Source organism: Sebastes fasciatus, chromosome 11 (assembly GCF_043250625.1).
Source record: "Sebastes fasciatus isolate fSebFas1 chromosome 11, fSebFas1.pri, whole genome shotgun sequence".
Classification (NCBI taxonomy): Eukaryota; Metazoa; Chordata; class Actinopteri; order Perciformes; family Sebastidae; genus Sebastes; species Sebastes fasciatus.
In genome coordinates, this window is record NC_133805.1 from 17,068,493 (window position 1) to 17,080,604 (window position 12,112).

The window sequence follows — 12,112 nt, forward strand, 5'->3', positions numbered from 1 at the left end:
AACCAGAAAACATAATGCCTTCAGCAACAGCTATCGCCGGCGTGGAGGCATATAAAATAGGAAGTTGAACGGAGCGGGAGTGGGTCGCTTTGTAGAGTAGAGGAGAGGAGAGGAAAGGAATTTCAGACATTTGTAAGAACACATCTGGCGAGCACACAGGAACAAAAACAAGCTAGTACAAATGACTTCATTCCGAGGCAACACAAGTTACCACGTCGGTGACGTGCGTCTCTGTGTATTTAACTACGAGTTTCTGGATGCACATCATTAGAATGTTTAGAGGTCGGAGCTGAGTGCTGCTTGAATGTGTGTGTCTGTAGTCTGTGTTGTTTACTGGCATGCTGTGCTAAATGAGGTGTTTTCCTGAAGAATGGGAATGCTCAAGAACTGTAGGATGACATAAACTAACTTGGAGCGAATTTGTATGTCCTGGACAGATTTGTGTGTGTGTGTGTGTGTGTGTGTGTGTGTGTGTGTGTGTGTGTGTGTGTGTGTGTGTGTGTGTGTGTGTGTGTGAACTTGGCAGGGTGACTGTATCCTTTTGGCACAGCCAACAGCCCCCCGGGTAAAGAGGAGGGACTACGAGAAAGCAGGACACAGAGCGATAGAAGAAGAGTAAAGAAATGTCACTCTGCCACTAATCACTGTGATCTGAAAAGGTCAGGCTAACTAGCCAAACTCAGAGCCCCGGCTGACAGATCCATTGTCACCGACTGGCCAAGAGGAACAAGTGGAGCACAGAGACACCCTTCTATTAACTGGAGCAGGTCATTAGACACAAATAATTGCCTTGGTGCGCCAATGTTCTAAGATTGAAAATCCCTCTCTCCTTGCCTCTCTCTCTCATTTCTTCTCTCACACTTGGAGCACCGCAATTAAGTCCTGATTTTATTGCATATTATTAAACAATATTTTGCGATCGTACACAGTAGATTTAGTGATTCAGACTCTTGCTCTAGTGCATGTAGCTACAACAAAGCAATCACAATGCCATAATACGTTACATAGGCAAGTATTGATGAGATGGATCAATCTTTCTGCAGATCTGACTTTAGAGACTTGCTACCAAAGTTAAAAAGAACAACAACTTGGCATTCTGACACCACTGCAAGGCATTACCAACCTCGTCTGTTGAAGCATGACAGTAGATCAATGCTCTTCATCAGTCTGCGGACTGTATGATGAAAGGGCTCTGGCTTATCTCTTACACTTATGGTCAGACTGTGCGTATGTGTATGTCTGCATTTTTGTGTAGGCTGGGTATGAGAAATAAACAACTGGCAAGACAATGTACTATCAAAAGTGACACAAAAACCAATCCGTTCTCAACCAACTCGTTAAATACCGCAGATTGGCCCTCGGCATTGGATACCGATGCACGGAGGCACCCTGTAGCGACTGTATGCACCAGGCTTTCAACTAACTCCAATATAAACCCATGATGTCAGTATATCATTCTTAATCATCTTCACCAGTGTTATGCACATGTTAGTATGATATGACTTAATATACATGTGCGTATTTATGTGACGTCAGAGCAAGTGACGTAGTAGTAACAGCGTGAGACTCTGCTTAGGGCGGTGGGATGCGTCAAACAAACGCAACTTTCAACCAGGAAATTGCTGTTCGTGGCCCGTGCAAAACTAAAAGTAAACGTTGACTTATTTTGTCATGTCAGTCGTTAGTCACGTGACTCGTCAGTATCTTTAGTCCTTCAAGTCATGTGAGTTGCTAGTCACATGAGCCTTTAGTCAGTGAAGTTAACTTCAACCACGACCGTTTCCTAACCCTAACTAAATGGTTATGTTGCCTAAACCTAACTTTTTTTCCTGTGAAAACAGAAGTTTATTTTGAAAGTACACTATGCATGTAACAAACATTAACGTTAACATGCCATCCCTGAAACGTCCAAAACTAACGCTAGTGGGGAACCCTGTGCGTCGGTATCCAATGCCGAGGGAGGTATTGACCAAGCGGAGGTATTTGACGAACTGGGAGTGAGAATGTTTTGCAAAAACACCCAAAACTGTGTCCTTGTATTTCAAAATTATAAGTGTGATGAGCTGATAATGTTTTTTTTCTCTCATCTCATTCTCTCACTCACTCATACACTTATTGTGAAAACACAAACTCACCATCGAAGGCCTTGTACTGTCCAGTGAGCGAGGTCTGTAAGGATCGGCCAGCCTCTTTGAGTAGTCCCTCCATCTCCCTGCGGCTCAGCGTGGCCAAGCTGTCCTCCATGTCGCTGGTACAGCAGGTGTAACCCTGGGGACAGACGCGCAGGTGCTCCCCTAGAAGGAGGACAGGTGAAGACAGAGGAGGAGAAAGAATAGGGAGGTGGTGGAGGATGAGAGGGGGCAGGAATAGTAGAGGAAAAGAGAATAAAGAGAGGAGAAGGAGAAGAAGAGGGGATGAAGAAAAGGGAACATAGCATTAGCATTAAAAGGGTCCATCAATTCAGTCAGCACTCAACAAAACTGAGATTAATAGCTCCTATGTTGCTGCTGTATAAAACACTCAGGATCGAACATGAACATGACAGGGTGAATTAGCTGCAGTGGCTGTTTTTATGGCCTTGAACCCAGCCTGTTGGCAGTCGAGGTGGCAGGGCTGCATGTGTTCGCCCGCCTGATTACCTGGCAAGATGTGGAGAACTGTGTGGAAACGGGAGCAGTGGAGCAGGAGCACGGCATCAGCTCCCATACAATTTTAATGAGTATTCCTGATAAAAATTCATGTGTATGCATTTGCAAACATGTACACACAAATACACAAACTCAGGAAACCAGGCAAGTAGAAAAAATCTGTGAGTTTGTGTGTGAGTATACACACACACACACACACACACACACACACACACAACCAAATACCATGTAAGAGAATTTAAACAAGGGCTGTCAAAGTTGGTTAAAACGTCAGTCAAGATGCAGCTGAAATGAGAGGAAATCATGTAAGACGGAAATACCATCATCCACATCAACGCTACTGAGCCTGAGGCGAAGCAAATTCATGTGGGTGATGTTCATTTGCAGGTGAAGAGAACAGATAACGTGTGATGCAACGCTTTAGAAAATTCCTCCCCACTATTACTGTTTCCAGACACAGGGGTATTACACCGAAGCACACAATGGTTTAAAAACGAGGATGCACCGCACTATGTAGAGTAGGGCACAATAAATCACACTGAGACATTAGTGGTGGGAAGTGGAAAGAATGATGGTTTTAGATTATTCTGTTGGACTATTAAAGACAATAAAGATAATAGAACTCTCATTTCTTGTCAACACAAAGATATTTATTAAAGCTTCTGATGCGCCCGCAATAGACAAAAGCGCACACACAAGAATCTAGTATGCAGATAGGATGGCAACCCTTTTTGAGCTCAGTGCTCTTACTCAGGCAGCTAGAGGTCACATCTATTTGTTCTCTATGTGCTGCTGTTTATGTGGGGTTATAAGTTTTAATAAATATTTTCATTTTATGCAAAAAAGGAGTATCCAATTATCGTGTCACCCTAGGCCTGTTTGGAAACCACTTTTACCCACAGCCATAAAACATTTTTTACTGTCGATCCGTTCTCTAGTCCGTTTAACCAACTTCCCATCACACTGTTTCTTTTTCTCGAAACATGGAGGGTTGAGTCCATTGACCACTAACTGTCATTTAAAAAAACACTAATTAGAATAATATGTAACCTTTTGTTTCAAAAGACAAATTTAAATCATTGACTGTATATAACAAGTGGATGTAGTCAGCCTGACGTCACCCATTGGTTTGTGGACTGCCGTTTTGAAGCCTCGAGTTCGGCATTTTGGCTGTCGACATCTTTGGTTTTTGCAACCAGAAGTGACACCAGAGGGTGGAGCTAAGTACTACCAAACACTGAATACGAAATTTTTAGGTGAACAAAATGTTACAATTAACTTTAATGGACTGAAAACACACTGTGAAAGGGTTAAAGTTATAAGACGGAACACAGACAACTCCCAGACGGGACAACGCCGTGGTAGCAACCTGTCAATCACAAGGTAGCCTCGCCCTAGAGCATACCCGGCTTTATGGTCTATTTTACTCTAAATTGGACCATAATTTACTAAATGAACATCATGCTGTATTGAAGAAGACACGAAACTAGCAATTGAGACCATAAACTCATGTTTACAATGTTTACTGAGGTAAGAAATCAAGTGAGAAGTAGGCTCATTTTCTCATAAACTTCTATACGATCAGACTTCTTTTTGCAACCAGAGGAGTCGCCCCCTGCTGGCTATTAGAAAGAATGCAAGTTTAAGGCACTTCCGAATTGGCTTCACTTTTCAGCCCAATGATAAAAAAAACAACCAAAGAATTGAACAAATGTTGACAAAAGGATGTACCTTGCTATTCTATGCCTGGCTCCAGTGGGAGTGCGACATTTAAAGGTTAACATCAGGTGATAACAATAACAGTATGTGTTATTGACTAGTCCATAGTCTGTATTAACAGACAACTGTATTACAGACACAAACATCTCTGTTGTTATTTGATATCAATGTGCCACTGGTTGCACTTTGTGTTAAGCAGTGTTTATAGATAGAGTGCAGGTTGTAGCATTTTCATTCTGACTGTATTACTCCATTCATGGCGGAGGCACCTATAACTGAGTCTACCTTCCCACCCAAAGGCCCTGCAGTGACAAGCATTCTAACTGCCTCTCTGTAATTCCCATCTCACCCAGACATTCCTTTCCCTTTCTTCTCTTTCCTGCTTCAGGGTCCTCTGAAATCCTCTTGCACGGCTTTCATCAGTCTGTTACTGTACATGGGTTCACTCAAATTTACACACACATTCTGACCATAAACGGCACAGTAATGTCTCGTTTGTCTTTATGCTATAAACAATTAAGAAATATGGGCACTTACTGTATTTGATCAGTATCTAACTTGGAAAGCTTTTGAATTATTTTTGGGATTTTTCTATTTTCTGCTTCTCAATGTCAACAGCAATAATAAATCTGATGCACAGAGAGTTCATGTGATAGTTTCTAGGCCATTGCCATGTATCTAAACAGCATCATAATATTTACAACAATAACACTATTTTTCTGCAATACCTTAACCTTACAACAAAATACCCAGAAAACAAAAATAGCCTATATATCTGCAACATAAAAAACCCACAATGCTTTTTAATGTACATGTAATATGTACAGTAACACATCCCAAGATCTTTGTCCCTGTTCTGTCCTTTATCAAAAGTCCAATATTTAGTCTAAGCCTCAGTCTAATCATGAAAGCTTTGCGGCTTACGCGTTCTAATATCGTGACAAGTCTCAAAATGTTTAATTACTGTTATATGTCTCACTGAGATTTACATGGCTTGCGCAAATGCATACAAAAGCAGTTAACACACAGAAGTACAGGATTAATGATTTAACGTCCCTCAGGCTGTTATTAGCATGCACCTGGTAAAGGCTCTGCTGAGGGGCAAGTCTATAGGCACACTGCTGCCATCGATAAGATTGATCCCCATCCTTCTCACCGTTAAAGCCAGTGACTTCTGTGTGCACTGGCTCAACGATTACAAGCGAGCATTTCAGCTTCATTTACTGTAGTCGTAGGCTGAGTAAATCGCCGCGTACGCCCCCATCCAGTCCGTCAAAGTGTGCATGACAAGAATCCATGCACTTCACTGATTATATGTCAACCAAGATTCTGCAACTGTCCTTTAAGTGCATCATCCAGGCCAACTCTAAAGTGGATCAATTAAAGGCGATTTTCCTCTTCGAACACGAAAAAGTGGAGGACGGGCTGCCCAGATCGGAGGAGATGGAGGTGGCATTGAGCATCTCTCAGCACCCTCTCACTGTGTCGTGGTGCGAATCAGAGAGTTTTGGACCTGGAGAAGGGCACTTGTACGTAAAGTCTGTGTGATTTCGCTTGTCGGTGAGAGGAAAAATAAATTGAACGAGAGGGTGAGAAAGTGAAGAGTACAAAGAAATGGAGAAGGAAAAAAAAGGTAGGGAGGAAAAAAGAGAAGCTTGATGGAGGAATAGCATACAGCGCTATCAGGGGTCAGCTGCAATCTGTCAGCCCCTGGGACGGCCGTTTAAACGCCTGGACTGGTTTTTAGTGTCTATGTGTGTTACGGGCCTGTGGCCATTTCCTCCAGTGCAATCTGCTTGCTGCCTGCCATTTGAAGGACATCTGTGCAGAGAACAATACGCACTTAGAGGCACAATACGCTCACATGGATAGTAGGAGGTGTGAGGCTTCCAGATGCAGCCAGGCAGAAACAGCCTCTTCAGAGGGTCCATTTATATCTAAAAAAAAATTTGATGATTTTCTGTATACACTCACGACATCTGCAGAGTGGATACGCGCACACGCACAGTTTAAAACACGCATGCAAGAATCCTGGACACACATCTGCCACACAGCAGGAAAGGTCACCTGTTACGGAGCATTACGTTTCCAGTTGGCTAACCTAACAGTCGGCTAATGTTACAAACAGGGCAGTCTCCTCCATTTGACTCGGTAAACTGGAGTAAGCCTGAGTGTGTGTGTGTGTGTGTCTATTTGGGTGAGAGCGACAGTAAGCCACTCTCGATCAAAGTGTACAGGAAATGTACCCTTAACAGCCACACATGGCTCTCCTGCTTTTACACTCACACTCTTTCATTCTCTCCTTCTCCCTCTCTCTCTCTCTCTCTCCACACACACACTCACACACTTTCAGTCCATAGCCAGAGGATACTAGAGTAATCAGCAGAGGAGGACAGCTCAATCTGGAGAAGAGCTGTTTTAGTGGGAGGCTCCAGCAGTAGCATCTAAAGGGGCCACAATAGAGAGGGCAGCTAATACTCCTGCTTGAGACATCCAATTTCATGTGCTTACAATACCAGACACATCCAATTTTCTGCACTTAGAGATAGCTAAAAAAAACATGCTTTCATTACATACCACAAGACCACTCCTTGTGCATTAGAGACTTACTTTGCATTAACCAATTTCCAGCCTGCCCTCGCCATTTCCTGTCTCTATTGTTCCCGAATTGCTCCTGCGGTCTGAATAAACTCCATGGAATGCGTGATAAACTTGAAAAATACGCTCACAACAATAATACGGTTCATGTCCCCGCGAGAAAAGATGAATTAGAGAGTTGAAACTGATTGCACAGTTGGCGCACGGAGATGAAACAAAACCACACATGAATGAGATCTGCTCGAAAATTAAATGATCTATTCAAATGTATTCAAATTGACAGTGTAGGTGTTCTGCATTAATCAGCCACCTTCTGCGAGGCCAATCAGCACAGAGGTAGCAAGCCGATTATCTGGCCTTTCCTAAAATTACACACATGCACAATACACCAACTCACCCACACAACAATTAATGGATGCGTGAGGGCAAAATTAGGGAAACAATTCACCCCATAACAGTCCTCCATGGCTTCTTCCCCTTTTCTTTTGACAGACATGGCAGCTAAATGATGAGCAATTCCCCAGCCATTAGCTTATCACTGTTCACCAGGGAGGAAGGCTCCTATTAAACAGTAATCTGGGAAGGCAGAATAAGGTCGTGGACACTGAGATAAAGCATGGGACAGACTGACAGTCAGCGGCTTTTAGAGATGGTGGGAAACACACAGAGAGGAGAGGGCAACAGGAAATTAAGAATGACTCAAAGCCAAAGTGGCTCCGTCATTCGTCTGGGAACAAAACAGGAGAAGGCAAAAAAATGCTGGCCTTGTTCGGTTATGTGATGTCACCATCACTGTGTCACTATTTAGTGTAGGTTTGTTTCTTTCTGCTCCACGGGTACTAAAAGAGATAATAAAAAATAAACACCGGCGTCTCACAGCATAATGCACAGCCATTGTAGCAGTTTATTTCGTCCTTTCAGACAATTTCACGCCTGTGGCCAAGTTTTTTTATGCTACATTAGTTCCATCAATGCAGAATATGTTAACCTGTGCAGGTGTTGCGCTGATTGAGATATGCAATTTTGAGCTGGGCTATTCAGACTTTGACTATTCAGTGTGTTCATGGAGGATATTGAGCATGCCCCAGTTGTGCACAGTTTATTCAAAACCTCGGTGTCTTTGTCCTTCACGTTGGTAAGGTGGAAAATTGGAATATAGATTTTTTATTCATTTATTTATTGTTGTCTGCTGAGGCTTTTTTTTGCCTTTAAGCACAGTGTATATTCATTTTTATTACGACAACTACAGCATCGCAGTTAACAATACTGAATTTGTCCATTTTTGTGTAAGTTTGCACGTTTTCCCTGCTTTAATCACATTGTGCATACAGCTCAGGTCGACAGAATAGACTGGAGACTCAGAAAAATGCCCACTGTCCATAGGTGTAACAGTCTAGACATGAACACTATCTCTAGATTGTTAGACCTATGGGCATCTATGACTTTTCTTTTTCATCTTCTCTTGTGCATTCTACACCCTGACCATCATGTGCGAGCTGTTAGACTTTGGGGGACAGAATGCCGGGATAAAAGAGAGTAGCATGCTACCTGGATTTAATTTTGGATTCTGCTTGATTTTGTTCTGCAAATACACAAAAGAGCTCAATAATCAAGCCCCTAATGAGTGGGCATCTGTTTAGCTGAAAATTCAAATCATTTCTTGACCCTAATAGCACCTTCTCCTTTCATGTTTTTTTTTTGATTAAGCACAATAGCACAACATCAAGTCATCAAGTTGCTTCAAAACACATTTTAGTTAAGGTAATCTTCACATTTTTGCAATCTACATTCTATTTGTTATTGGAATCTATTAATACTGTTATTTTTTGTTTGTACTGTATCAGTATGATATATCATAATGGGCATGCCCAGGTTCACCTATTTATCTATTTCTATTACTGTACATCATCGTTTGAGCCAGATTAGGGAGTATATAGAAACTAAAGAATGTAGTTTTAAATCAAGGTCTGAATAAAAGCCTTTACACACGACGAATAAAAGACACAAAAATGCAAAATGAGTAATAAAGTTTGCTGTTCCAAACTGGTTCCACACAACCTGATTGGTTGATGCCTTAATTCATGGTGCGAAAACTCCGAAAATTGCCCTTGTTCTGAAAAAAAAGTATGTTGCTTTTTCGCTGTGTAATATTTGTGTTCTGTGTGAAAGTAGTCATGACAAAAAAAAAAAAAAGATGTTTTCACAAATTCATATTAATAAAGAAGATGGTAATTAATGCTAGACTTCACAGTGAACCCAACTACACTAGAGTTCTGGTTTTATTTTTTAACACTACTGGCATTAAAGCTTTGTAGAAGTATGCATAAAGGAATTTAGGACGCATTACATGTGAACAGTTGGTGAATCTCCATACTGTTCTTCTGGAGCACATTTGACTAAAACGGCATGACTGCGACCACGCTGATATGCTGACACACATAACTGATGGCTACTGGTAATGATTGCTATTGCATAACTGACACTGTTTCAAACCACAATGTACAGTATGTGTGTGTGTGTGTGCGTGTGTGTGTGTGTGTGCACGTTGGCTGTGGCATCTGAGAGATTAGCAGCCTAATCCAGTCTATGGTGAGAGTGTGTGTGTGTGTGTCAACAGCTAGGTGGATTATTGCCAGTGCCAAGGAAAACACCCATGGACACCAGGAATCACACACATGCTCACACACCTACACTTGAGCACTGGATTAGAGTTAAACAGATGAAAAATAACTGGGCTATTTGGCATCAGAGCCTCCAACCAACTGTACACACTGAAATTTCACATACCGAACTAACAAATGCTTAACACAGGCCACACTATGGTCTCTGTCTAACAGCTACCAGCTTGCATTCCTGTTTGCTGCTACTCCGTCTTTCACACACACAGAGAACGACCTACGGGCGACCCAGGCTTTAACCTAGACCCTCGATGCTCACCAGTCTGGTAATGTGAGCCAAGCAGAGAGTCACATAAATAGCTTCCTCGAGCCAGACGAGGTGGCGGCCACACAACACATTAATAACACAGAACTACTGAGGCCAGCTGATCCCCATGCTGCTTCCTTCATGCCAGCACTTACTACCTGCACTGCCGGCTGACCTATTCATTTATATATGTGCTACTGCAGCATCAGACTCATGAAAGGCCTGTGAATACTGCTCTCAACTGTCACTCTCAGTGCTCAAAGTGAGCCGGTACCGCGCACCGTGACTTTTTCTTACTACCACTTTTTATTTTTCTACTACTACTCTTCTACTACTACTACTACTGTTGTCTGCCCTATTGGGTTTTCTGGGCGATGCTCGCAGCGCCAGCGTTTTTGTACCGCTGCTTATAAGCCGTATGAACATAAAAACAATGTGGAGAGCATCTGGACGAGATGACACCCAACACGGGTTGGTGAGAACAAGTAAAATTGTTCCTTGTAAAATAATTAAAATATCTGTTCGTCATAACTTTTTAAAATTGTGAATAAATGTAATCAACTCCGGATTTGGCCGAAATCTAATAAATGTTGGGCTGCCTGGACTTCTAAACCCAAAAAGGCACAACTACACCACACTGTCAACCATCATATCAAATTTGAAGTTCCTAAGTTAAATAGTTTCCAAGTTCCGCTCCGGAAACAAAAGTGTGACACGCAAACGGACAAATGGTGGAAGGAAGGACACGCGGAGCGCTATATACCCCCGACTACATTGTCACGGGGGTATAATTAATAAAACATTATTTAAACGTCTTCTGAATTTGCTCTTTTGATTTATAGAATATGGTTTTACAGGGCGAACATTTCCAGAAGAATTAAATGTTCATACGAAGGCTGTGACATGTGTAAATAATAAAATAATGATTTAACTACAGCAGGTTATTTTGGCTTTACGTTTTTGGGCGTTATCTACAGAAATGGTCCAAAATTATGTGAAATTGCATAGTTTTAAGTCAAAAACCTTCAAATGTTTTTGGGGGAAGACCCCCAAACCCAACATCTCCTATCTTTTATTCACTGTAGAAATTCAGATTGTAAATAGTGATTGCCAACATGTGAATAAGGGGAGTACTGGCTTTTATTTTATTCTAATTCAAGCACTGGTCACACGAAACAGTCACTCACTTGACTTGAATCAGACTCATTTTAATGGGCTGGGAAAAGTTTGACCAGCTACTCACTGGAGAGAGGAATGGCTAAAGGAATAATGTGATAATGTGATGATGCAGGCCGTGGGGAGCAGATTACTTGGTTAGAGTTAAATAGCTCTGGCTGTGATTAAGTCTGTGGTCAGTCTATGTTAACAAATGGGCCGTAGAGAAGTGGAGTAAAGTAGCGAAGCAGAGTACAGCAAAGGACAGGACGGGATGAGACAGGATGAGATTGGACAAGATAAGACCGGATACTGTATCTTGCCCCTTTAACCATAACTTGCCCTATCCCACAAGAAAAGTACAACACACATATAACTATATTAAAAAAAAATGCTAATACATTTACTCAGCTTTTTAATAAGTCTTGTTTAGAAGATGTGACCTTTCAAAGTAAAACAAATAGCTTCAGTATGAGGCAGTCGGGCCTAAAAGTGTTTAAAATTCTTATTAACTGTGTCTTTGTTTATATCATCTCCCATAGTAACAGATGTAAACCAGATGCTGCAACATCAGACTGGAGAACAACAGTGATACTGTCATTGTTTACATATCAAAATGGATTAGTGATGGCGATTTCTAACATTACAAGAGAGAAAGAGAATGTAAGTGGTTGAGACAAGCTAAATTTTAACATTATTTTGCACCTTGTTTGGAGGCCCACATGCAGTTAAGTGGAAGACAATGCATGACATTACACGATTGTTAAGCTGCAACACTGGCACTGGGTCAGACAGAACCTGCGGGATCCCAATTCTGTTGCAGCACTCTAATGGGAGTTGTGATTTATAAGGAGCATGATGAATTACAACAGGTTTTGTAATTAAGTTGCTGTAGCCCTGAGAAACATGCTTGACTGCCCACTCTGATAACACGGGCACAGAGTGAAACACAAATACGCACAACTGCATTCGCTCCTTGTCTCCTTCTGTCTCCTTCTGTCTCCTTTTCACACACACAGTATATATTTTAGGGCTGGGACAATACAGCTATCTCCCGATTCGATACT

The 12,112-nt window shown here is 41.8% G+C and overlaps 1 protein-coding gene across 1 annotated transcript in view; it reads right to left on the reverse strand.

The window, feature by feature from the left end:
• Positions 1-12,112, reverse strand: part of gpc1b (glypican 1b) — a 79,826-nt gene that overhangs the window by 33,325 nt on the left and 34,389 nt on the right. Inside the window, exon 3 of the mRNA XM_074651203.1 lies at positions 2,136-2,294. Coding sequence (XP_074507304.1) covers positions 2,136-2,294 — 159 coding nt within the window. The remainder of the gene's footprint in view (positions 1-2,135; positions 2,295-12,112) is intronic.